This window comes from Trypanosoma brucei, chromosome 10 (genome assembly GCF_000210295.1).
Source record: "Trypanosoma brucei gambiense DAL972 chromosome 10, complete sequence".
Taxonomy (NCBI): Eukaryota; Euglenozoa; class Kinetoplastea; order Trypanosomatida; family Trypanosomatidae; genus Trypanosoma; species Trypanosoma brucei.
The window spans coordinates 2567218-2592598 of NC_026743.1; the positions used below are offsets into that span (position 1 = coordinate 2567218).

At 49.6% G+C, this 25381-nt stretch overlaps 12 protein-coding genes across 12 annotated transcripts; 1 reads left to right on the forward strand and 11 right to left on the reverse strand.

Annotated features, from left to right (window-relative positions):
• Positions 1-1171: 1171 nt before the first annotated feature.
• TbgDal_X13270 (Heat shock protein 83, putative) lies at positions 1172-3286 on the reverse strand (the record flags this gene model as incomplete). The annotated part of the gene is made up of 1 exon (XM_011780192.1): positions 1172-3286. One exon carries the CDS (start codon positions 3284-3286, stop codon positions 1172-1174), a length of 2115 nt encoding a protein of 704 aa, XP_011778494.1.
• A 666-nt stretch (positions 3287-3952) lies between these two features.
• TbgDal_X13280 (heat shock protein) lies at positions 3953-6067 on the reverse strand (the record flags this gene model as incomplete). Its single annotated transcript, XM_011780193.1, has 1 exon — positions 3953-6067. The coding sequence occupies one exon, from the start codon at positions 6065-6067 to the stop codon at positions 3953-3955; it is 2115 nt and encodes a 704-aa protein (XP_011778495.1).
• Positions 6068-6978: 911 nt separating this feature from the next.
• TbgDal_X13290 (hypothetical protein, conserved) lies at positions 6979-8721 on the reverse strand (the record flags this gene model as incomplete). Its single annotated transcript, XM_011780194.1, has 1 exon — positions 6979-8721. The coding sequence occupies one exon, from the start codon at positions 8719-8721 to the stop codon at positions 6979-6981; it is 1743 nt and encodes a 580-aa protein (XP_011778496.1).
• A 592-nt stretch (positions 8722-9313) lies between these two features.
• TbgDal_X13300 (hypothetical protein, conserved) lies at positions 9314-10330 on the reverse strand (the record flags this gene model as incomplete). Its single annotated transcript, XM_011780195.1, has 1 exon — positions 9314-10330. The coding sequence occupies one exon, from the start codon at positions 10328-10330 to the stop codon at positions 9314-9316; it is 1017 nt and encodes a 338-aa protein (XP_011778497.1).
• A 14-nt stretch (positions 10331-10344) lies between these two features.
• TbgDal_X13310 (hypothetical protein, unlikely) lies at positions 10345-10758 on the forward strand (the record flags this gene model as incomplete). Its single annotated transcript, XM_011780196.1, has 1 exon — positions 10345-10758. The coding sequence occupies one exon, from the start codon at positions 10345-10347 to the stop codon at positions 10756-10758; it is 414 nt and encodes a 137-aa protein (XP_011778498.1).
• Positions 10759-10944: 186 nt separating this feature from the next.
• TbgDal_X13320 (hypothetical protein, conserved) lies at positions 10945-11841 on the reverse strand (the record flags this gene model as incomplete). The annotated part of the gene is made up of 1 exon (XM_011780197.1): positions 10945-11841. One exon carries the CDS (start codon positions 11839-11841, stop codon positions 10945-10947), a length of 897 nt encoding a protein of 298 aa, XP_011778499.1.
• Positions 11842-13318: 1477 nt separating this feature from the next.
• Positions 13319-16174, reverse strand: TbgDal_X13330 (DNA mismatch repair protein, putative; the record flags this gene model as incomplete). Its single annotated transcript, XM_011780198.1, has 1 exon — positions 13319-16174. The coding sequence occupies one exon, from the start codon at positions 16172-16174 to the stop codon at positions 13319-13321; it is 2856 nt and encodes a 951-aa protein (XP_011778500.1).
• Positions 16175-17257: 1083 nt separating this feature from the next.
• TbgDal_X13340 (hypothetical protein, conserved) lies at positions 17258-17560 on the reverse strand (the record flags this gene model as incomplete). The annotated part of the gene is made up of 1 exon (XM_011780199.1): positions 17258-17560. One exon carries the CDS (start codon positions 17558-17560, stop codon positions 17258-17260), a length of 303 nt encoding a protein of 100 aa, XP_011778501.1.
• Positions 17561-18117: 557 nt separating this feature from the next.
• TbgDal_X13350 (hypothetical protein, conserved) lies at positions 18118-20478 on the reverse strand (the record flags this gene model as incomplete). The annotated part of the gene is made up of 1 exon (XM_011780200.1): positions 18118-20478. The coding sequence occupies one exon, from the start codon at positions 20476-20478 to the stop codon at positions 18118-18120; it is 2361 nt and encodes a 786-aa protein (XP_011778502.1).
• Positions 20479-20694: 216 nt separating this feature from the next.
• On the reverse strand, positions 20695-21639 carry TbgDal_X13360 (hypothetical protein, conserved; the record flags this gene model as incomplete). Its single annotated transcript, XM_011780201.1, has 1 exon — positions 20695-21639. One exon carries the CDS (start codon positions 21637-21639, stop codon positions 20695-20697), a length of 945 nt encoding a protein of 314 aa, XP_011778503.1.
• A 302-nt stretch (positions 21640-21941) lies between these two features.
• On the reverse strand, positions 21942-22532 carry TbgDal_X13370 (hypothetical protein, conserved; the record flags this gene model as incomplete). The annotated part of the gene is made up of 1 exon (XM_011780202.1): positions 21942-22532. The coding sequence occupies one exon, from the start codon at positions 22530-22532 to the stop codon at positions 21942-21944; it is 591 nt and encodes a 196-aa protein (XP_011778504.1).
• Positions 22533-22847: 315 nt separating this feature from the next.
• On the reverse strand, positions 22848-24299 carry TbgDal_X13380 (hypothetical protein, conserved; the record flags this gene model as incomplete). The annotated part of the gene is made up of 1 exon (XM_011780203.1): positions 22848-24299. The coding sequence occupies one exon, from the start codon at positions 24297-24299 to the stop codon at positions 22848-22850; it is 1452 nt and encodes a 483-aa protein (XP_011778505.1).
• Between the last annotated feature and the right edge of the window lie 1082 nt (positions 24300-25381).

The following is a 25381-nucleotide window of genomic DNA, read 5'->3' on the forward strand; positions in this document are numbered from 1 at the left end:
CGCGCTTCATTTCGCAGTCGGGCGTGGAGGTTACAGTGAAAGTACCACCTGCAGAGGATTCCCACGTGTAGGCATCATCCTCGGTGTTCTTCCACACAACGGTTACGCGGTCTGCGACAAGGTAGGCAGAGTAAAATCCGACACCGAACTGCCCGATCATGCTCATATCACCACCGGCCTCCAATGCCTCCATGAATGACTTGGTACCGGAGCGAGCAATCGTACCAAGGTTGTTCACCAGGTCGGCTTTCGTCATACCGATGCCACTGTCCTCCACCGTCAGTGTCTTATTTACTCGGTCGGGGATTACGCGAATGCGCAAATGGGGTTCATCTCCGAGCACGGACTGGTTCGTCAGACTCTGGTACCGGATTTTGTCGCACGCATCTGACGAATTACTAATTAGCTCGCGAAGAAAAATTTCCTTGTTTGAATAGAAGGTATTAATAATAAGGGACATTAGCTGATTGATTTCAGCCTGGAATGCGAATGTCTCCGTCATCTTGGCTGTTTATATGTTATCTCTCTGTATGTGCGGGTGTTGTATAACAAGTGCTTATTTTTATCTACACTATACCTGGTTATTCAACGAAATTTCACCGCAGTTAGTGACAGAAACGCGAAGAATAGGGCATTTGATGAATCAGTTTCAGTAAAAGAAATGAAACAGGCGGGCAGGAAGGGAAAGGAACGTGAGGTGGAGTCGGCTTTCGAATGCCGTACCACGTTTTTCCATCCCCCATGCCTCGTCTCCTCACATTCATATGTGACACAGGACATCTGCAATGATATGAAGATTAATAATAATAATAATAATAATAATAATAATAATAACAATAGTAACAATAGTGGTGATGATAATTGTAAATATACACACACACATATATATATATATATATATATATATATTTACTCATACCTCTCCGTGTAAAAAAAAAAAAATTAATAATCACTGTTAGAAACGACAGTAGAAAAACGAGAAAACAAAACAAAAACAAAACACCCTAACTATCCGCTTTCTCACCCTCACATACTTTCTCAAATGGAAAGGACAGAGGAATCTGTCTGCGCGTGAGGGAGAGGAAAAAAAAAAGAAAGAGAGGGAGAGAGTGAAAACACGAAACGAAAAACGTCAGATCATATAGGTGAATGTGTGTCACACGGCTGCCCATCAGTCCACTTCCTCCATACCCGACGCACCAGTACTGGAGTTGGCGGCAGCAGCGGCAACGGGTGCCTGCGCTTCCTCCTCTTCCGCATCATCGTCGAGTGAGAGACCCAATTTGATCATGCGGTGGATACGGTCAGCGTATGCCGTGGGGTCATCAAGTGTAAACCCGGATGTCAGCAGCGAGGTGTCGAAGAGGAGGAATATCAGGTCCTTGGCGGCCTTGTCGTTTTCGTCGGCCTCCACGCGTCGTTTCAGCTCCTTGACGATGGCGTGCGTGGTGTTGATCTCCATGGTCTTCTTCGACATCATGTACGCAGACATGCTGGAGTCTCGCAGAGCCTGGTTGCGCATGATCTGTTCCATGTGTGCACTCCACCCGAACTCTGATGTCACGAGAATGCATGGTGATGTTGCCAACCGGTCGGACACCACCACCTTCTCCACTTTGTCACCAAGTACCTCTTTCATTGCCTTGCACAGCCGCTCGTATGATGCCTTCTCTTCTTCCCGCTGTTTCTTCTCTTCCTCCGTCTCCTCGAAGTGTACACCCTCCTTTGTGAGGCACGCGAACTTTTTGTCCTCAAAGTCCTTCACTTGCTGCATCACATACTCGTCGATGGGGTCAGTCATGAAAAGTACCTCCATGCCGCGGCGCTTCGCCTGCTCGATGAACGGAGACGTTTCGAGCTTCTTCTTGCTGTCACCCGTCACATAGTAGATGCACTTCTGACCCTCCTTCATGCGTGTCACGTAGTCCTTCAATGTCGTCATCTCCTCACCGGATTCCGAACTGTGGAAGCGCAGCAGTTCCATCAGCTTCTTGCGGTTTGTGCTGTCTTCGTGGATGCCCAGCTTCACGTTCTTGCTGAACTGTTCGTAGAACTTCTTGTAGTCCTCCTTGTTCTCTGCGAGCTCCTCGAAGAGCTCCAGGGCCTTCTTCACAATATTCTTACGGATCACCTTGAGGATTTTGTTCTGCTGCAGGTTCTCACGGGAGATATTTAGTGGCAGGTCCTCGCTGTCCACCACACCGCGCAGGAAGCCGAGCCACTCGGGGCACAGGTCCTCACAGTTGTCCATGATGAATACGCGGCGGACGTATAGCTTGATGTTGTTGCGCTTCTTGTTTGGTTCGAACATGTCAAAGGGTGCGCGCTTCGGGAGAAATAAGATAGCCCGGAACTCCAGCTGGCCCTCCACGGAGAAGTGCTTCGTAGACAGCTGCTCTTCCCAGTCGTTCGAGATGGCCTTGTAGAAGGAGGCGTACTCCTCCTTTGTTACATCTTTCGGGTCGCGCGTCCACAGTGGCTTGTGCTTGTTCTGCACCACAAACTCCTGCTTCACTTCCTTCACCTTTTTGGTTTTCTTTTTCTTGGCATCGGCATCATCGCCGTCCTTCACCTCTTCCACCTTTGGCTCCTCACCTTCCTCAGCCTTTTTGGCGGCCTCTTCGTCTTCGTCTTCATCTGTCACCTCCTTCTCAGTGGTGTTCTCCACCATTAACTCGATGTCGTAGCCGATAAATTCGGAGTGTTTTTTGATGAGGTCCTTCAGCCGCCGCTCCTCCAGGTATTCCTGCTGGTCTTCCTTCAAATGCAAGACGATACGCGTACCGCGCTTCAGGTCACAGTCGGGCGTGGAGGTTACAGTGAAGGTACCACCTGCAGAGGATTCCCACGTGTAGGCATCATCCTCGTTGTTCTTCGACACAACGGTTACGCGGTCTGCGACAAGGTAGGCAGAGTAAAATCCGACACCGAACTGCCCGATCATGCTCATATCACCACCGGCCTCCAATGCCTCCATGAATGACTTGGTACCGGAGCGAGCAATCGTACCAAGGTTGTTCACCAGGTCGGCTTTCGTCATACCGATGCCACTGTCCTCCACCGTCAGTGTCTTATTTACTCGGTCGGGGATTACGCGAATGCGCAAATGGGGTTCATCTCCGAGCACGGACTGGTTCGTCAGACTCTGGTACCGGATTTTGTCGCACGCATCTGACGAATTACTAATTAGCTCGCGAAGAAAAATTTCCTTGTTTGAATAGAAGGTATTAATAATAAGGGACATTAGCTGATTGATTTCAGCCTGGAATGCGAATGTCTCCGTCATCTTGGCTGTTTATATGTTATCTCTCTGTATGTGCGGGTGTTGTATAACAAGTGCTTATTTTTATCTACACTATACCTGGTTATTCAACGAAATTTCACCGCAGTTAGTGACAGAAACGCGAAGAATAGGGCATTTGATGAATCAGTTTCAGTAAAAGAAATGAAACAGGCGGGCAGGAAGGGAAAGGAACGTGAGGTGGAGTCGGTCTTCGAATGCCGTACCACGTTTTTCCATCCCCCATGCCTCGTCTCCTCACATTCATATGTGACACAGGACATCTGCAATGATATGAAGATTAATAATAATAATAACAATAATAATAATAATAATAATAACAATAGTAACAATAGTGGTGATGATAATTGTAAATATACACACACATATATATATATATATATATATATATTTACTCATACCTCTCCGTGTAAAAAAAAAAATTAATAATCACTGTTAGAAACGACAGTAGAAAAACGAGAAAACAAAACAAAAACAAAACACCCTAACTATCCGCTTTCTCACCCTCACATACTTTCTCAAATGGAAAGGACAGAGGAATCTGTCTGCGCGTGAGGGAGAGGAAAAAAAAAAGAAAGAGAGGGAGAGAGTGAAAACACGAAACGAAAAACGTCAGATCATATAGGTGAATGTGTGTCACACGGCTGCCCATCAGTCCACTTCCTCCATACCCGACGCACCAGTACTGGAGTTGGCGGCAGCAGCGGCAACGGGTGCCTGCGCTTCCTCCTCTTCCGCATCATCGTCGAGTGAGAGACCCAATTTGATCATGCGGTGGATACGGTCAGCGTATGCCGTGGGGTCATCAAGTGTAAACCCGGATGTCAGCAGCGAGGTGTCGAAGAGGAGGAATATCAGGTCCTTGGCGGCCTTGTCGTTTTCGTCGGCCTCCACGCGTCGTTTCAGCTCCTTGACGATGGCGTGCGTGGTGTTGATCTCCATGGTCTTCTTCGACATCATGTACGCAGACATGCTGGAGTCTCGCAGAGCCTGGTTGCGCATGATCTGTTCCATGTGTGCACTCCACCCGAACTCTGATGTCACGAGAATGCATGGTGATGTTGCCAACCGGTCGGACACCACCACCTTCTCCACTTTGTCACCAAGTACCTCTTTCATTGCCTTGCACAGCCGCTCGTATGATGCCTTCTCTTCTTCCCGCTGTTTCTTCTCTTCCTCCGTCTCCTCGAAGTGTACACCCTCCTTTGTGAGGCACGCGAACTTTTTGTCCTCAAAGTCCTTCACTTGCTGCATCACATACTCGTCGATGGGGTCAGTCATGAAAAGTACCTCCATGCCGCGGCGCTTCGCCTGCTCGATGAACGGAGACGTTTCGAGCTTCTTCTTGCTGTCACCCGTCACATAGTAGATGCACTTCTGACCCTCCTTCATGCGTGTCACGTAGTCCTTCAATGTCGTCATCTCCTCACCGGATTCCGAACTGTGGAAGCGCAGCAGTTCCATCAGCTTCTTGCGGTTTGTGCTGTCTTCGTGGATGCCCAGCTTCACGTTCTTGCTGAACTGTTCGTAGAACTTCTTGTAGTCCTCCTTGTTCTCTGCGAGCTCCTCGAAGAGCTCCAGGGCCTTCTTCACAATATTCTTACGGATCACCTTGAGGATTTTGTTCTGCTGCAGGTTCTCACGGGAGATATTTAGTGGCAGGTCCTCGCTGTCCACCACACCGCGCAGGAAGCCGAGCCACTCGGGGCACAGGTCCTCACAGTTGTCCATGATGAATACGCGGCGGACGTATAGCTTGATGTTGTTGCGCTTCTTGTTTGGTTCGAACATGTCAAAGGGTGCGCGCTTCGGGAGAAATAAGATAGCCCGGAACTCCAGCTGGCCCTCCACGGAGAAGTGCTTCGTAGACAGCTGCTCTTCCCAGTCGTTCGAGATGGCCTTGTAGAAGGAGGCGTACTCCTCCTTTGTTACATCTTTCGGGTCGCGCGTCCACAGTGGCTTGTGCTTGTTCTGCACCACAAACTCCTGCTTCACTTCCTTCACCTTTTTGGTTTTCTTTTTCTTGGCATCGGCATCATCGCCGTCCTTCACCTCTTCCACCTTTGGCTCCTCACCTTCCTCAGCCTTTTTGGCGGCCTCTTCGTCTTCGTCTTCATCTGTCACCTCCTTCTCAGTGGTGTTCTCCACCATTAACTCGATGTCGTAGCCGATAAATTCGGAGTGTTTTTTGATGAGGTCCTTCAGCCGCCGCTCCTCCAGGTATTCCTGCTGGTCTTCCTTCAAATGCAAGACGATACGCGTACCGCGCTTCAGGTCGCAGTCGGGCGTGGAGGTTACAGTGAAAGTACCACCTGCAGAGGATTCCCACGTGTAGGCATCATCCTCGTTGTTCTTCGACACAACGGTTACGCGGTCTGCGACAAGGTAGGCAGAGTAAAATCCGACACCGAACTGCCCGATCATGCTCATATCGCCACCGGCCTCCAATGCCTCCATGAATGACTTGGTACCGGAGCGAGCAATCGTACCAAGGTTGTTCACCAGGTCGGCTTTCGTCATACCGATGCCACTGTCCTCCACCGTCAGTGTCTTATTTACTCGGTCGGGGATTACGCGAATGCGCAAATGGGGTTCATCTCCGAGCACGGACTGGTTCGTCAGACTCTGGTACCGGATTTTGTCGCACGCATCTGACGAATTACTAATTAGCTCGCGAAGAAAAATTTCCTTGTTTGAATAGAAGGTATTAATAATAAGGGACATTAGCTGATTGATTTCAGCCTGGAATGCGAATGTCTCCGTCATCTTGGCTGTTTATATGTTATCTCTCTGTATGTGCGGGTGTTGTATAACAAGTGCTTATTTTTATCTACACTATACCTGGTTATTCAACGAAATTTCACCGCAGTTAGTGACAGAAACGCGAAGAATAGGGCATTTGATGAATCAGTTTCAGTAAAAGAAATGAAACAGGCGGGCAGGAAGGGAAAGGAACGTGAGGTGGAGTCGGTTTTCGAATGCCGTACCACGTTTTTCCATCCCCCATGCCTCGTCTCCTCACATTCATATGTGACACAGGACAGTTTTAACTTTTTTTGTTCCTTTTTTTTTTTTTGAAGGTACACTTGTATATACGGTTTATTATTTTTTTTTATGTTAAGTTTCTTTTACGTTTATTTTTGTTGTAGTTCTAATTAAGTGTAAAGTGTGGAAGGAAGTGTCGTGAGTTTTTTTTTTTTTACTTCTTATCGTTGTTCTTTTTTTTCCCCCCCGTTGTGGTGCTTTGTTTCATAATCTTGTTCCTTTAAGGAGAAAGGAAGATGAGGAGGATATCAACGGTACTCTTTGTGTACATTTGTTGTTTCTTTTGTATTTGTAATACCAACAACTTTCTTTCGTTATTTTTCCTTTTTTTTTCTCGTTGTTTATTACCTGCTTTTTTTTTGTATTTCGTTGTCGAGTTATATATATGTATGTTTTGTGTTAACGTGTAAAATACATAAATGGTTGTGTACACGCACACTAGCATTGATATATTAACCGAATAAAGTGTACAATAAACGAGATGGAAGATACTAAAGAAGGGGGGGGGGAGAAATGACAGGATTTCTGCTCAATTGCGACAAACGAATAGCGTGGTAGCATTGCTAATTGCTCTCCTGCAGATCGTTTGTGCTTACGATACAAGTAAATTACACTAAAAATAAGAACCTTTGCTACCGCAACTCGTCTTCAAGGAGCGAGACTGGCGGGGGTGTAGAGCATTCTGCACGCTGAGGTGACACACTCGGCCAAAATACGCGCCAAAACTTTAGCAGCTCGTCTTGTGCCGTACATATTCTTTGCATATCAGGTGCGATGGTTGGACACGTAATGTCTGAACTAGTGTTGGGCGAACCAAGAGCTCCAATTAAGTGAAGGTTACTACTTTGGCGCAGCTGAATTTGGCCCTTCCCGCGGTGGGTGGTTGCCAGCTCACCAACATCTGGTGGAGCCACAATTCCGCTTATGGGGTGCATAGTGTTTATTGCCCGTGTGATAAAGTGGCAACCACCTGTGAACCCTTCATCTTCGGTCCTCGGCGCCGAAGGAACATTTGTGGTTGGTGCATTTGTGTCGACATAACACATCATGCCATCCTGGCCACCCGTGTACATCTTGCTACGCTTGTCGGGGTCCCAGTGTATGGCTGTTACGGGCCCGCTGTGGACACTGTCAAACACATATCGGGGACAGTTCGCGCGTCGTGCATCCCAGACACGCACCGCACCATTTGCGTACCCAGCGGCTAAATAAAAAGGTTCTTTGGTGCAATAGTTCAAGGATGCAACGCCGTTAGCATGGCCCTCGTAAACTGATATCAGTGCATTTTTGGTTCGTAGGTCAAATACGTACACCCCACCGGTCCCAGAATTTAACCCAACGGAGAGCAGCGGGCCGTTCGCTGCAATGTACGATGGCCGCGCTTTGCCGGAGAGACACGTCTGTAACGTACGAAGAAAACCCACTTGGTGACAATCATAAATGGCAACAGGTCCTTCGTCAAGCGCAAGCGCGACACAGGTGCACCCATCCAGCCAATGCACCGCACGAATTGTCGCATGCTCCTCTAGGCAAACAATTTGGGAAGCCTTCGCGGTTTCGGCATCCCATCCGTGAAGACCGTTTTTCAGCCCTATGATGAGCTTGTTATTGGTACCCCAATGCAGCAGCTGCGATACATCTGAAGGAAATTCCGGAGCGTCCAGCGTACGCTCGGGAGTGGTAAACATCACCCGCTGCGTCGGAGCCTTGCCGGGTTTTATCTTTTTCAGCAGCATTGCTCTTCCAGTCGGTGCATGAGCGAACAATGGGGCGACAGCCGTTCTAGTTGAGTTTGTGTTCGCAGAATACTCGCAGTGTTTGGGACCATCATCCTCTGTTGGGCTGACGGAGCCAGAGATAGTACGACCCCCGCCACTGCTCGCCAAGTTCGGGGCCACAAGACTACGAAGTGAGTCTGCGTTGTTAAAGCCCAACACCTCACCACCAATTTTGCGTTGCTTTTGCGTGCTTTCGCTGCTCAGCTGTTCGGCGAGCACTTCGTTGTACATGGAAGTCACGTACGACGAGTCATCTGACACAATGGACTCGGAGAAGTGGCTGGAAAACGAAGCTCCAGCAGAATGAGGAAGTGACAACACTCCGCTGGCACCCACTCCTGGGCTGAGCACAAGGGGTGGAGTTGGCGATGTTGTTAGGTTGTACGCAGATACCACCATGTCCATCCCTTCACGCTGCGGTATGTGTCTTGATAAACGCACCGGTGGGGTTTCGTCTTCCACTGGCGACCGACTCATCATCCGTGGGTTGTTGGTCGACAATTTCTGAAGTGGAGTACTGCTGCAAAGTTGCGCATGCCTTTTGGACCGGAATTCTGAAGCTGTTGAATCATATTCTGCCTGCGCCCAATGTCTCATTACCTTCACTGCTCGCCAAACCTAACTATTGAAAAAATTTCCTTTCCACCCTAATTGTGTATGTAGTTGTCCATCACAAAGACATGAGTGTGCGCAGAATGAGGGAGCCAGCAGGTTGATTAATAATCACAACAGTAAAGGAAATGTTAACAAAGGGAGGGGGATACAGAGGGGGTTCAGCTGGGGCCTGCGCGAACAGCGCAATAATATGTGAACGAATTAGGCAGTTGGGTGTCGTTGCTCAACCGATAACGATCCAACGTGCACGCGTACGCAGTTGCACTACACTGCTTGATATACTCAAAGAAATATTTCGTGGTGTAATATTCCTCTCCTCGCCGCTATACCCCTCCACCCCAACTGCAGCGTAGACCTCCACAGCCACACTCTTCTGCTCGCTTTCTCACCGTCCTGAGCACAGTTAAGGAGAGACCACTTGCTTCCTCCTTTACCTCAGACGGCAGAAGCACTTCCTCGAAGAAAAAAAAATTCCGTTGAGTGAACAGGGGAGAACATAAACATGTAACGGACGTAAGCGAGATCGCAAGTTGTCCCGCGATCGGTGCCGCAACACCGTTCCACGTGCCACAGATCACCTCCTACGTGGCGGTTCAATCGGGTTATAAACATCTTTTCTGAGTGACTGCTGTCTCTCGTGGAAGTGTTGGCAAAGGTGTCGCATCACCGCGTACGTTTTACCATCACTACCCTTCTTTAGAAGTGTCTCGGCAAAGTACGGGAAGATGTCCCAGTAATAGTCCGGAGGAACAAAAAATTCCAATCGGGCTAGAAGCACCACTGCAACTATGTCCCCTGATAGTATTGAGATAAATACAGGCTTTGCGCAGTTGGTGAGCATGTTCTTCACCTGGTGCTGTGGCTTAGCATCACGATACCCAAAGAAGTGCACAAACTGCTCAAACTGTGTGTGCCGTTGTTTCCACCGCCTGGATATCTCTGTGAAAACGCGTGTGCGATTATCTCGAATCCAGTCAAACTTAAGTATGCTGTTTAGCTCCTGCCACTGCTTATGTTCCGTAATCTTAGGCAGTGGGAGGTGGTAACCCTCTCCGCACAGGTATTCGCGAATGAGGGACACAATGTTGGGGTGACGCTCGGCTAATACTCGCAGCCGCAGTGAGCTCTGCTTGGCCTCAAACACAAGGGTAAGTTGGATTAGCCCCCACACGACGTTTCCAGACTGCAGAAGCACTGCGCTGAGGCGGTTCGAAGCTGCCCGACGCACAGCCCCGGCGACGATACCACGAACCTCTTCACATGCTTCGGGCCCGTTGGCACACTCGGGGCAGAGGGGTTGCCGGTTCCCTTCAATTAAAGCACGCGTTCCATCAACGGGCTCCCGGCCATCCTCCACTAGTTTCGCCACATGCTCAACATCGAGTACCTCGTGGGCGTGCGGAAGGCGTGCGAAGAGGGCGGCGAAATCCACCGGGAGGGCCGATGCCGACGGCACACCAGTCCGAGGGGCGCGTCGGATGCTTTCAACCACGGAGAGTTCAATGCGCTTCAGCTCCGCGCGGCTGTAGACCCGCCTATGTGAATGCGCCCGTGCAAAAGTTGGGAAGAACGGCGGCGCTTCGGGGTTCATAACCTCCGCCGCCTATGAAAAATTGGGCAAAAATAATAATAATAAGTGTAGACGTAGCAGCAGACATACGTATAGAGGCAAGCAGGAGCACTGGTTGTAAAGTATGTGCATGTGCAAGTGGGTGTTTAGGTAACATTTGGCGCTTGCGACACGCTTATTCAGCAAAGAGTTGCAATGCAGGGCGAATGGAAGAGGGTGGAGTGGGGAAAGATGTTGATACGTTACCGCACATTGTCAACTTCTCCCTTCGGCGTATACACAAACATAGAACAGCAAAAACGATGGGTGAAGCACGGTTGGTTGTTGATTGGGAGAGGAGAACATTAGAAACAACCGCACAAGCTGGGATGTCGAAGGCAGACGAAATCCATGTCGCAGTGTTGATAACAGTGTCACGGGGCGAGCGCGCTGCTTGGTCCATCAATTAAACTGCATGGAATGACCCCACAAAATTGCAAGTCCCGTTGAAGGCTGATGACGTGGTGGGGAAAGGATAAGCGGGATCGTTTCATGGTTGCAGCATTTTTCCTTTCGATTCGTTGTCGCGCCCTCGATTTTTGTGCATTAATAGGTGAGGAAATGGTGTCGAATGAGCAGACAAATATTCCTATTTGTTATCTTCCGCGCGACTTTTTCACCGCCACCTGATCTGGGAGAAATCGTCGTTCCCCCACCCATGGAGGTCTAAATGTGTACATCAAATGACCGTCTTCAGTAACTACGTCCCATCCCTCTGGCACCTTTTTTAAGTCAAATGCCCGCACAACGTCACATCTCTTCAGTAGCGCGTTCATATAACGCAGTGCCGTCACTGGATTACGGACAGCGTCTAAATTCATGAAAACAACAATTAGGTCCTCCGCACTGGAAACGACCATGGGATCTGCTTCCGGCCAATCTGCGGCAACCGCCTTATAGAGCCTGGCGACGCAATCTCCCAACATATACCGAGTGGGTTTGTCCAGTGCGTTCTTACCTCCAGCAACAAACCGGCAGGCGATACGTTTGTAGCAGCTCATAAACTGACGCTGTCTTTCGATCTCACGTGGGCGATCATAGGGATCGGAGGCCAAGCAATAAGCTGTAAAGGGGTTGTTGTAACGACGGTGTCTCCTGAACGCAGCAGCTGACGCCAAAAAGGATCTTTTTTCCTCTTCAGAGTCCACCGATCCTAATGTGCTCTGTCTCTTTTGTTTGTCTTTTTGGCCTGTGCGCTTGTTTTTCACCCTCTGGGGAAGTGACGGTGGATACATTGAATCCCCTGGGCTGAATGCTCCGTCATTGCACGTTGGGAAGGATATATTAGGCATCGAAGACACACCACTTTCGTATGACGGTTGCCCTACCGATGGCAGGGAAGATGGCGCAAACATGTGCGACGTCCCGCTGCTACTCGGCCTCGCACACCTCGACATGAGCGCTACCCGAAACCGTGACTCCCGGAACCCTCCATTCCGCAATTGTCCTGTGCGGGATGTCCTTGATTGCGAGACACCTCTCCGCTCCTTCATCGTAGTGTGGAGGGCTGAAATTGCGCGGCCTACGCTCTACCTTACCTCCCCTCTCCCCTTCACTTGCCAGCGTAACCTTACTTTGGCGTCGTTTTTGCAAGTTGACCGAGCAATGATGGAGGCTGCTGGGGGACGATCACGGTCAGCAAAAAAAAAAAAAAAAGAGATGCCAAGGGTGTAGAGTAAGAAAAAATACCCAAAAGAAGACTGTAAGTTGGGGAGCATAAAGGGATAAAGGGAGCCATGCCGCTGTTAAAAACGTCCGCGCCTCGTCCGTAGGGGGCATGTATGGATATGAACGAAAAAATGTACATTCATGTACCGGCACGAGCGAGACTTTAGGTGGAAAACACGGGTTCCCGAGAAGGGGCGGGGAAAAGAAAACATTCTACCGGTGCAAAGTAGGAAGTTATTCTTCACTTGGCACATGACACAAATGAAGCAGACTACAGTGCACTCCTCCTGCAATTAGTCTCGACCGCTCGGTTCTGTATTATGCGAGTGGTAAGAAAGAGTCTCCTGTAGAGCTCCAGAGAGACGAATTGCTTTTCAAACGGCAAAACACACGAGCACCGGACTACCGGAGGGATGGGAAGCGCCTCCGGTAGCTGAACGACAAACTAGGACGCTTTTGACACTCCATGACTGGGATTTATCCATCGTTCGAAATGTGTTCCTCAAAGCACCTAAGCCGTTCCAGCACATCCGCTCCTCCACATTTACACTTCGCGGTGCGATACAGAGGAATGAAAGCCAGTGAGGGGCGGTCATACGCCACAAGATCGCTACTTTCTTTGAAGATTACATCAACCGGCTGAGAAAAGGAAAGGTTTAGGATGAAAAAAAGGGGGTAAATAAGAGAATAGAAAAATACCAGCAAAATCAATTTATTCCAGTCCCAAATCCAGAATTCTTCATAGCCACAATTTTTTTTTCAAAAAAAAAATTCCCCCACTGTTGTCCCTGTACAGGTCCTCAGCCGCCAGCTGAGTATCCATGTTATTTGGCACCCTGGTCTCTCTACATCCTTTTTAGAAACTTCCCGTTTGCGTTTGTAGCTCCCCCTTTGGTTCTTCAGTTATTTTCATCCCCCCTCCTCATTCCCCCTTAGATTCTACGAGGTACTGAAGTAAGGATAGCAAAAGAATAATAAAAAGGAACTATTACTAACGACCAATCGGCCCCCTTCGGACTCAGCCGTGACATTTCTTTCAGCACACTGGCACACCAAATCATGTGAGTCGTACGCGGGTGCGAAAGGAAATTAACGTGCCAATCCAATGCGAAAGGCTGGTGAAGTCAAATGCGATGAGGGGTATATCAAGAGAGAAAGGGACTGGGGGGGGGGGGGCGGGAAAGCCCAAAACAACGACAACAGAAAAAAAAAGAAAAAATAGAAAAATAATGATAAAGCAGCTTTAAAAGAAAAACCCAACAACAAATTTCTCTGACTCCCGCTTTAAGTCCTTCTACCTTCTCACACCTCCACCAATGACGACAACAATGCATCTTCCTTAATCTCGCTGCACAGCCGGCGACGGGCAGCCTCCCTCGAGTCACCGTCGCCCTCCCCACTTTCCAACTCGCGGATGCGCTTTGCATACTCCGTCACCCGTTGCACAACCTCCGGCGTGGCGGTGGAAAAGAGCGCCTGAGCGCGGTTCTTGGTTTCGTCTCCCCCGAAATCCTCCAACTCCACAGCCTTCTGCCGCGCGGAATCGAGCACGTCGTCGGGAATGTGCGCGAGTTGCGCCACGTACAATCCGTAGCTGCGCCCGCATGGCCCTGGTTGAAGTTGGTAAGAGAAACGTAAGGTCCGAGCGGCAGTATCCACATCAGCGCCGAAATGAACGTTCCGCACGTTTGTATGTCGGGCCGCAAGTTGTGTCATTTCGTGGAAATGAGTTGAAAAGAGAAGTGCAGACTTTGCGTTGACTGCCACCTCCTGTGCAATGGCCCAGGCAAGACCGAATCCATCGTACGTTGACGTCCCCCGGCCCAGTTCATCTACAATGGCCAGAGTCTGTTGGGTGGCGGAGTTGAGCATAGCCGCGGACTCGAGCATTTCCACCATGAAGGTAGAAACTCCTTGCGCAAGGTGGTCTGTCGCGCCAACACGGCACATGATCGCGTCACGGACAACAATATCCGCTGAATCCGCGGGAACAAAGCACCCAGCTTGGGCGAGTGCGACACAAACACCAATGCTCCTCATGAAAGTTGACTTACCTCCCATATTTGGCCCAGTTATTATAAGGGCATTGGCCTCGTTGGTAAGTTGTACAGTATTCGGTGTGAAGGCGGGCTGCCGCAGTTCAACAAGGGGGTGTCGGGCGTTCACAATGGTCAAAATAGCACCATCGCTGTTGTTGTCAACGTTTCCTTTCACCTCCTCACTCTGTGTTGCCCTCACGGTGGGACGCACCATCGGCCGCGACGAATCCTTCACTACGAGTGCCCACGCCGCGAACACATCCAATGCTGCAAGTAGCTCTTTCGCATCATCAAGGACCGGGAGGTATGTAGCTACAGTATCAACGAGCTTTTTTTTGAGGACCTGCTGACGTGTCTTGTAGTCCTCAGTAATGCCCTTATACTGCTCGCTCAGCGATGATAATTGCCCGGATACGAACCGTACGCCATCCTTTGCCGTGCTTACCGTTATGAACTCTTTGCTCGTGCGCACCTGGTGGTCATCTTTCCGAGGAACGCGAAACACATAACCGTAACTAGCGTGATATTCACACTTCATTTGTTTTTCAGTCCATCCGCACTGTTTCAGCACACGGTGGTTTTCTTTTTCAATCGCCTTCACAAGATTCTGACGCTGCCGCTCCAGGAAGCTGAGGTCATCGTCAAATTCAGGGTTAATACGCACGGTATTCTCATCTGACAAGTCAACGGTTGCATTTATCAACGTGCGCAGATTTGAAAGATGCTCGCTAATGTCTTCCAGAGGTGTCACGTATCCCTTCAAAAGTAAGCTGCTGTCGTGCCCGCCGTGATATGTTCGCAGCACATCGACCGCTAGGGGTACAGTATTAGCGAAGACAAGAATAGATTGCAGGTCCTTGAGAGCCACTGTGCGGCGTTGCAACTTTCGGTTCAACCTGTCCATGTCAGTGCAGCGCCGCAGTACCTGCGTGATCAGCGCATCCCTTAGGATTGGACTCTCCACCATTATCTGTACAAGCGAGAGCCGTTGATTTATATCTTCGATGCTCCGCAACGGTTGGAGTAGCCACTGCTGCATCAGTCGCGACCCCATACCCGTAGTACAGCGGTTCAACCACGAGTAAATAGACGTTGGCATCGATCCTCGTGCCTCTGGCTTTCGGTGGATTATATGCAGCGCCTCGATGGCTGCCGCATCCATCTTCATGAACGTAGAAGGGATAACATGCTTAAGGTAAAATGTATGTTGATTAGTGGAATCGAATGGATCTATGGCGGATTCTAGAAGGCTTTCCAAAGCCCTGGAAGCAAGAGGGAAGCTATTTAAACCATGTCTATCTTCCGGCACGCGAAGAATCCCTTCGAGCGTGCTAAGTAGCTCTCCATTCGGGCCAGTGCTGTTACGCTTCGTGGCCCTGGACTTCTGCTTTCCATGAGGTAGATTACTTTGTCCACGCTCTTGGAGCGTAATGTTCGCTCGTTCACAGAGCTGCTTGAGTGCTCGTAACAAATCACTCTGTTCCCTACTTTCGTCAGAGTCTGCAGCCTTCTCACCCGTATTATTCATCGAAAAGTCAGTGTTAGAGTACAGCAGCTGCTTCAGGTTACACTGCGCCATAAGCACATCAAGGTTTGTTAACTGTGGTGTGTCATGATATTCCGCGTACGTAAGTGTCCGTAGTGTTGTATTGAGCGCTGCGTAACCCACCCGAACGTGCTGTCCACCTGGGCCATTAACCCTATTTGCTTTATCGTCAATAACCACACTCCCAATTGCCATGAGTTGTATCTCTGCGTCTTCGAAGGCAAAGAGCATTGCTTCGAAGTCTGCAATGTGCCCAGGGGAGCCGCGCCGCATGCAAACATATCTGCCGCCGCTCGTCTGTCGGTCGTATTGTTCAACAGAAACACCGCGTCGAAGCAGGCAGTCACGTATGACTTCGCGGGTGATGCTGTCATTAACGGCGACGGCATCCACTCCGCTCCAGTTCTTCAGAACGGCAGTGGACTTGACATATTCACGCGCCACGAGTGAAGCCCAGCTGCCTAGAATAAAACAGCCAGCCGATGCACGCGAGAACAACCGCAAGCAGGAAGTATCATCGCCACCGGCACCATTAAAGGCCTGCACCACCGCCGGGTCGCGGTCGTCACTCATAATACTTTTTACAGTTGTTGCTGACTACACACCCGTTGGGATAAAGAGATAGAACCAGTGAAAAGGGTTTGAAAGGAAGGGAAACAGTAACGCCTAACGTTGAGGTAGACGCGGAGAAGAGCACAGTGTTGACCTAGCCTCGCTCAAGCACTTCGGCACAGAAGAAAGGACTCGGCAGAGAAGCGTTTCATCCACTACCTTTACCTGTAGCTGCCTTCCCGCTGTTCGGCATCGCATGCATCAGACCGACATCGTGTCGACGGTAGTTCAACACTGATAAACAGTGCCGTTATCTGATGACCTCCACGATGCACTATTTCCCTCATGGCAGGCCTCCTAAATATCCACCAAATTGCGAGCAAAACGTTAAGAACTCCACGGCGCCCTGGTGCGGACAGTGGAGGTGGCAACAAGAACATCGAAGATTCCCTCATTCCACATCTGTGCAGCGTCATCAGAGGAGGCGCTATTTTCTCCTGGACTCGCTGCTATTTAAAGTATCATGTGTCCCCGTGATGTTCGTCAATATTTACCTTTAGCCCATGAAAACACAACTGAAGGGTGGAAAAAAAAGGGTAGAAGCATTTGAATAGCGACAAAGCTCTCATATTGCTTTTAACAGGGTGACCAGTTTTTGTGCATGTTCGTATATATGTTACATATACGCACGCATAGAAGCTTCCCTCCCCTTTTCGTTAAGTCTTTTAAAGTTAGTTGAACCTTACGCTCAGAAAATGGGTTACACCCTCCACATAACTGACACAACTTGCCTACAACGGGCTCGTTTATGAGAAGAAGCTATAATGGATCAGGGCAAAAAGCGCTCCTGTTGGGACCAAAACAGAAAAAATCCAACAATAACAACAGGCGTGACAAGCATGCGTAAAGGCTCCTGAGTCCTCAGAGGCAATTACAGTCGTTCATTCACCATTTCCCCACTTAGCTTTGCATCTTGCTCCGTTAGACATGCTGAGATACGAAATGTTTTCTTACCTTCTTGCGTTGCCAAATCGTCCGCCTTCTCAGTTGCATGTTAACCGACGTTCACTTTTTCTACGCCGCCAAGCCCTACGACAAATGGCTCTAGAATTCCTCTTCGTCCTCCTCCTGCGGCCCCCCTTCACGCTCAGGCATTTGCAATCCAAATGGCGGCGCGCGTACAACTGGTGACAATGTTGGGATCAAGACGGACGCTCCTTCGGCGATGGCGTTGGGGCCACTCAATACAAAGAGACTGAGCACCATCCCGGCACCGATAGACGGCATCCACCAGTTAACCTTCGTTACGAACCAATCAGCAGCATGGTCGAAAAGATGGTGAAGTTTTTGATAAAAATACTTCTCTTCCCAGGTTGCCTGGGGGACGGCGGGGCGACCGAACATCATCACTGCAGAGGACTTGTTACACTAACGAGAAGGTAGTCTGTTACACAAGCACACGAGGAAGAAGATTGTTACAAAGGGCAGAAACTGTATCCAACCAACCCATAGACACATATTTGCATGTGTTGGCCTGAGCGTTGAGAGTGCGGAGTTGACGATGAGAAAGCAGAAAAAGTATAAATAGGGGTTAGTGGCTGCATTCGAGATTGATGAGGTGCTGCTCCACACATGTGCAGAATTGTGTGCGTTGGTTCCCCATGCAGCATGACTTTCCCCCCTTCCAAGGCGATTAAAAACAAAGTAATAATAATAAAGGACCTAATGAACTAATCAAAAAATAAATAACCTCTGTGAAAAAATAGCTCAGCCAATGCCGCTTCCAAATCTTTTAGTGGGATGCTCAGAAGAATAGCAACGGTAAAAATACACACACACATCTTGTTCGCCAGCCTGTGGGCATTGTGTTTGAAAAGCAATCGGTCACTTCACTCACATCTGCTGTCTCTGATTTTTGGGAGCTACCGCTGTCCCATAAGGGACACTACGCTACCCACCGCAGCTCACTTTGCATCTGCCGGCATGCTCGACTCTAAGTGTATCTGAAGATCTCTTGCATACTGCATAACATCAAAACCATCATCGTTTACTATGAGATCAAAAACTGACGTCCCTCCGATCAAAGAGACGCCAACCATAAACCTCAGCGACGCATCGCAGAGCTCAATGGCCACTATGGCATCAACCAAAGCTGTCGATAGTGGGCCCGTGGACGCAGAGACTTGGCAAGCACAAGTTTTTTTCTCTCTTGAACTACTACCCCTTCGTGCGGCTCGTGGATGGCCAACATGTCGCAGCAACGCGTGAGCACAAGTAATCTTTACCAATACACTCATCATGACCACATCAACTGCATCCCTACATATGGCTTTAACTGTCAGAAAGTACGAATGGAGTAGTGCCGAACATTGGGGCAAGACTTGCGGTACGGTTGGTTCCTCAACCGAACGAGCTAACGACCAAGCGTACCACACGTCCCACTGGTTCTCGCAGCGGTTAAAGAAATCAACCGTCAGGTTGCAGTCACACTCAGCATTCCCTCGCAGTGCGCCAAAAAGCACTTCTGCTTGTTCCTGAGGGGATTTGAATGAATGCGATGACACGTGTAAAACGAAGTCCCCCTTGTCAATGAACTGAAAAAGGTGCCGCTGCTGTACTAATGTCGATTCCTGGGTCATACCCAGCAGGGCACTTGCGGTACGACATTTAACCGACTGGCCTCCCTCACGGATAACAACGTGTTCCCGTTGCTCAAGTGCGCTTTGTATTGCGTTTAGGGCTGGTGTGGTGATTGCTTGTAGCGATGGTATGAAAACAACTTGCTGAAAAGCTGTGTTCAGTGTGCCCCCTCGAACCCACTCGACGTGGGGAGCCACCCCGTCTTCCGTAGGTAACATTACATGGGAAGCTGGTGCGCGTGCATACATTGGAAGTAGTGCTTTTTCCAACCCATGTACCACCGGTGACACAAAATTTGTTTCCTCCCCCAGCTCAAGCAAGAATGTCCGCAGTGGAGTAAGGGTATCTGCCGACCCCACCACACTAGTGACGACACCACCGTCCTGCAATTTCGAGGACGCGAGGACGATACCCGCTGCCGCCCACAGTGAGATTGGCAACGCGGAGACATCTAGTGCCGCCAGAATTGCTTCCATTCTCGTTCTCCCATGCGACCCTCTGAATCCTCCGCCAGCTTTTGCGGCAGCAAACGTAACCGCGCCGGCCACGCATTCCCAACAGCACCTCGCTTGATAAACAGCGCAGACCTCATTGTGCTCACTTGTTTTTGCCATTCCTACCCCGTCACATGGCCGCGCCGAAGGGAAGGGTGGGGTTAGTGCCTCCGCGGCTGACTGCTGATTTGACCACTGCGGGGAAAACCGTGCCGTCCGAACAAAGCGAGCTTTCAGCAGAATCCGTGTGGGTGAAGAATCGGGTCCCTTTTTCGAATATAAGGTTGTCCCTCGACCAATTGCGGATGCTTCCACTAATCCCACTGCGTGAATACGCTCACCGACCACCAGCGTTTCCTTCATTTCTAGCTGAGGAATGAATGAGAGATCCAACCAAAGTGGTTGTTGAGCCACGACACCGACACCGTTGGAGGTCTGGGTTCGCAGCTCCGCAATAGGCATCGGGTCGCTTGATTCGCGGTGGAGGAAGAAAATACTAGTGATGTGCCCTATAACTTGCCACCATCTCCCGCTCCCGATTAAACCATCACCCGGCCGGCTGTGCATCGAACGCAGGCCTTGAAGTTGAAGAAAACTCGGTAGCCCGTCCGCAGCGACATGCAACCCTACCTTCAGCTCCTCTGCCCGTATCAAATCCCAAAAGGCGCATGACCATCGGGATGTGTGCACACATATCATGCACGGAAAGTTCGCGTCACCCGGTCGTACCTCGCAGGTAGGAACGTTTCTCGTGGCAGGTTCGACTACATGATGGCATGGTTTGTTAAGAAGATTGGCTTCCTTATCTATCGCCACCAAGGCCGCTTCGTGTCTCAGCCAGTTCATTAGCACTTCTCCCATAACTTCATCTAGTCTCCTGGGTGACATGACCAGAAGTGAGCCCAAAGTGGGATACTTTGATATCACCTCCATCATATGCACAATCAGTCGGAGGTTTACTTGGTTGCAAGCAACTTCTGCGGAGGGAAGCACCCTTGTTACCGTTTCCGCCAGAAACGATAGTTCTGAAAGCAACTGCTCCCGTGTGCTGTCGCCTCCAAGCAATAGAGTCTGCGCTTCCTGCTTCTCCGTATCGGTACAACCATCGACCATTAAGAGGGTGTCGCTGTGACCCTCTACCATTGTAGAGGCAGTGACGCAAAAAAGTAGCCCCTCTGATACCGAACACATTTAGATACAAATAGGAAGAAAAGGAGAGTGGTGGACACAGCAACTCAACCTAACGATTATATAGGCTCGTATACTAGGTGAGAATAGTAAATACTGTTAGTGTAGCGAACATCCATAAAGAAAAGCCCCTGTCCAACCATCCCACCGTTCTCCTACCTTTTGAAACATACTCCTCCCCGACCACATGTTGCCTTTCGATGCGCAGTAGCCAGCTCCTTACTTCGGCACTGGGATACGATGCTGTAGTGCAACTCCATGCCACCCCAGTTCTTCCTCAACGCATCGGCTGAGCTCCTCGTCCCTCGCAAGACGTCGGGCACTAGCGCGCATTGCAGCGCTGCCCTCGCAATCGCTTCGCTCGGAACGGTTAAGCCGCTGAAGTTCTTCACGTATGCGATGGACTGTCGCTTCCGTCAACTGCTCTACGCGCTCAGGTGTATCGAACACCTGGTTCCTTCCCGGTGTGGTATCGCGGGAATCTGCATGTCCTTCCAGCCGACATGACATTGCGGACGAAGGTGACACGACACTAGCAACTCCTGCCTCACTACTTTCCCTAGACAAGGTAACTGAAGTAGGAAGCCGGACCCACGCTCTGCGTGCCGAGCGAAACCACCCGAGCAGGTCGTCGAGCTGTGCCCAACCGATGGACTCTTCCAGCAGAGGGAGGCGCTGGTGGACTTCATATCTGTAAAGGTTCTGGCCGTCCCGCACGCGCTGGCGTTCGTATTGTGTAAGATTCACCCAAGCCTTACTTCTATCTTCTAACCCCAACTGGCACATCTTTTCCCACAGTTTTGCGCTGATGGCGGATTCAGCACATCGATGAAGGGACGGGATTAGATAGCTCCAATTGCATGTGTCATGGCAATGCCGCTGCAGACCTGCGCACGACCCGTTGGGGGGCCTGCTATGCAAAATCAATTTCCTATAATACAGCTGACCGGACTCTGGCATCGTTGCCTGAGAGGAATGCCTCACACCATTTAGGACACCAAGAGCCCGTCCCGAATGCCGCCTCGCGTCGGGATTTTCATACAATAAATCACCGCGACCACTCCCGCCGTATACTCGGCGTGAAGGAGTTAGGGTCAGGGAAACGGCATCGGGAAAAACTCCGCCGCCTCGGCGTATTAGTCCCGCTGAAGCCCCCATCTTCATGATTGGCTATTGCTACAACATCCGGCCAATAGCGAAGCGTACATAGGTGCGCGTGACACAGTTATTCACGAGATCAGTAGGACAGAAGCAGATAACGACGACGATAAAAGTAAAAAGTAGAGAAACCAAACAAAAAAGTGGCACGAAAGGGGTTTACGCCCTCTCGGTGCCTATGTGTAATGAAGATGAGATGTTTGCGCATCTCATGCGCCTTCAGTCTCCGTAGGACGCCATACATTTAGCTGCTTTGACCAACCTACCCTGCACACACTGGCCGAAGATCCTCCAAATCACCCACCTGTTCAACCAGTGTTACCCGAGTACGTATTCCTGGAAAAGTCATCGTCGCGACTCCTCTCAGAGCGATACCAGTAATGGTCCTTTTGTTGCTGTTGGTCCCGGGACAGTATGGACCAGTTCCGTTCACTGTTTCGGATATTCCAGTGCGGTTCACGAACATAAAGTTGTCCACTTGTAACCTTCATTGTTGCATTACTGTACTTAGTTGCCTTTTCTTTTTCCATGTCAATAATGCGGCGGAGCTCGTTCCGCTTGGCCTCATCTTGCGTTGTACTAAGTAGAAACTCTAGCTTGCTGATGTGGTCCAATGATCCCGCCCTTTGCGCATGGCAGTGGTCATCAATCACTTGGCTACCTTCAACAGAAGAGTCCGTGTACTGTTGTAGTTCGTACTCAAGATGGTTGCTAACGTTAGGGGAAGGAATGCGGTTTTTGTGTGTCACATTCACCTCGTAAAGAACGGTGGCTGCAGCCGAGGCAAGAAATATGCCCCAAGTACGATAGGGGTGTTGTTGCACCCACCGCGTCGTGCGGTAAAGCCAGGAAGATATTTCCTTCCCAAGAAATGGAATGGGCACCACCTTCTCACGCATGTCAAACCTAACGACAGCACTACTGGCTTTCCTTCTGCTTGACTGACACTCACAAATACATGGAATAGCAAGAGATGCGCGCAGCGATGGCTGGGCGGGACAAACAATGTCATTGCGTTTACAGACAGCAACTCATCAGCTGCTCAAAGGGGAAAACGGACGCTGTGGTAGGGGGTGGGAGGAAGTTCCACATAACTGGTTTCCGTGTCCGATCAGTTCCCTGCTATGTTAAATTTACAAACTACGAAGGAAGCGCGTAGTAGTGGCGTCTCCGCGCAACTTGGTAGACTTCAAATCTTACACTGTTTTCACGAGCTATTCGCTTGCATCGCATTTTCCCTGTATTTTCCGCAGCAGGGAGAAAGTCACGTTTTCCCCCAACACTAGATGTCTTTCCGCAGTCGTCAGAAAATCATACGAGGGGCGTAAACGCCGGAGTTCTGACAGGAGAATGTCACTGAAGGGGCCATCTTGGAACGGTCCTGTTTCCGAGTCGGGCGAGCTGCGCAAACAGCTCTTCAGCTTAGCAGCTTGACCGAGACGGAGGAGAAATCCTGAGTAAGTGGCGCAACAACGGCCCCTTATGGTGGGCAACAGTACTTCATAACGCCTAAGTTCACTCTCTAGGAAACGTGCTGGAAGCCAAAGAAAACGTACGCTGCACAACAAAGACTCTATGGCACCTTCTTTACATGTACAGTTTGAGTCTGGTACTGACTCAGGTTTGTCCACCCTTGTTGAAGTGTGCGAAACAGAACCTGTGTGTCTCGATGCCGATGCGAAGCGAACGCAATCCCCCGTGCGATCCGTGAAGTGTAGCTCACATGCTGCACAAGCAATTTTGTAGGGCATGATTTCATTGGGAAACCCTGTATTCTCCAGCACCTTTCCAAGAACGGAGTACGGAAGATGAGCCAGTGCATCAACGGAAGTGGTTGTACCTTCAGTACGCAAGACACTGAGTTTCCTTTCCGTATGCTTGGGAGTCTCAATTCCAATAACGCTTTTATTCAACCGCTCCACTAACAACGACGCGTAACGGTCTAGGAGGTTGTCGCTAGTCGTCCCAAGAGCCGACGCCAAGAGTTCCTCGCCAAACGAGTTCGGCAGCGTCTCCCTGCACCTCCAGCAGGCAGGCGGAGGTAAGTTGTAGAAGGTTGTAAGAAGGTCCACAACGTCCAATAACGAGCCCTCAGCCGACTCCAACGACGCATTTGGCACACAGCAACCACAGTTGATTTGTGCTCCTTTGAAAGACGCTGCGCCCTCCACGCATTCTCCCCCCTCTTCTTCCCCTGTAAAAGTAGATTGGCACGATCCTCCCTGCTGTGGTCCTACACCAGAAGGCACCCTAAAACGTGGCGACAAATCTGACATCGGTTTCACCTCCGATGTTTGGCAGCAACAACAACGAACCGAGGGAAACAGGATGAAAGGAAGGGGCTTGGACACACTTCTGTTACAACATAAAGTCTTTGTTGGTGTAAAAGCACCGTTCTCTTCCCCCAACCTCGGTCGATCGCCAACATCAACACGGAAAGAATCTAACTTTTTGCGCAGCGACGCCATTTCTCGCTTCAGCTCAATAATATCACTCACATTGACTTCCGCCGCTCGCCATTCCCGGGGCCGCACCCCCTCATGCCCCGTAGAAAAATCTAAGCTATCGTAAGACGGGGGCGGATCCAGCTGTATCGGAAAGTGGCGTCCATCCGATGGATTTTCCAAGGGGAAAACAATATCGTATGGAGGCGGCGGAGAGCCCATTAAACAAAAAAAACCTACGGGCGCACCTTCCAGCAAATTAAGCAGCCAACGCAACCGATTACAAACAGCGGCTAGGCCAAAACCTGAAAACAGTACCTTGCTCTTATATGCATTGCACAGAACAAATAACAAAAAACAAAACAAAAAGATGATTAAAGTAAGGGGGAAAACAGCGTCATCAAGCAATGATAAAAATAAAAAAATAATAATATAACAAAACAAATTTACGCCCCACAAGAAACAACGTTATAACTAACAACATATACATCAAATATATATACATTCAAAGAATAAAAGTGATAATCTAGAAGTTATCACTTCTCAAAAAAACAGAAAAATAAAAATAATAAAACACACGAACAATAAAAAACGCAACAGTAATGAAAACGTAACTTCCAACAATACCATAAAAAAAGGAAAGACGAAAAACATCAACAAAGAAAAATTCATCTACAAAAGTAAATATCAAAGCACTGCAGAAAACATAAAAAGGGAAATACATTAATCAAATTCTTCAACATCTAAACCTACTAATGCTTCACCACCCTCAGGTGCCGCTGCCTCAGGTTGTGCTTCTGCAGGAGCTTGCTGTGGTTCTTCAAGCTCTTCAAATGCTTCCACTGCTATGTCACCCTCAGGTGCCGCTGCCTCAGGTTGTGCTTCTGCAGGAACTTGCTGTGGTTCTTCAAGCTCTTCAAGTGCTTCCACTGCTATGTCACCCTCAGGTGCCGCTGCCTCAGGTTGTGCTTCTGCAGGAGCTTGCTGTGGTTCTTCAAGCTCTTCAAGTGCTTCCACTGCTATATCACCCTCAGGTGCCACTGCCTCAGGTTGTGCTTCTGCAGGAGCTTGCTGTGGTTCTTCAAGCTCTTCAAGTGCTTCCACTGCTATATCACCCTCAGGTGCCACTGCCTCAGGTTGTGCTTCTGCAGGAACTTGCTGTGGTTCTTCAAGCTCTTCAAGTGCTTCCACTGCTATGTCACCCTCAGGTGCCACTGCCTCAGGTTGTGCTTCTGCAGGAACTTGCTGTGGTTCTTCAAGCTCTTCAAGTGCTTCCACTGCTATATCACCCTCAGGTGCCGCTG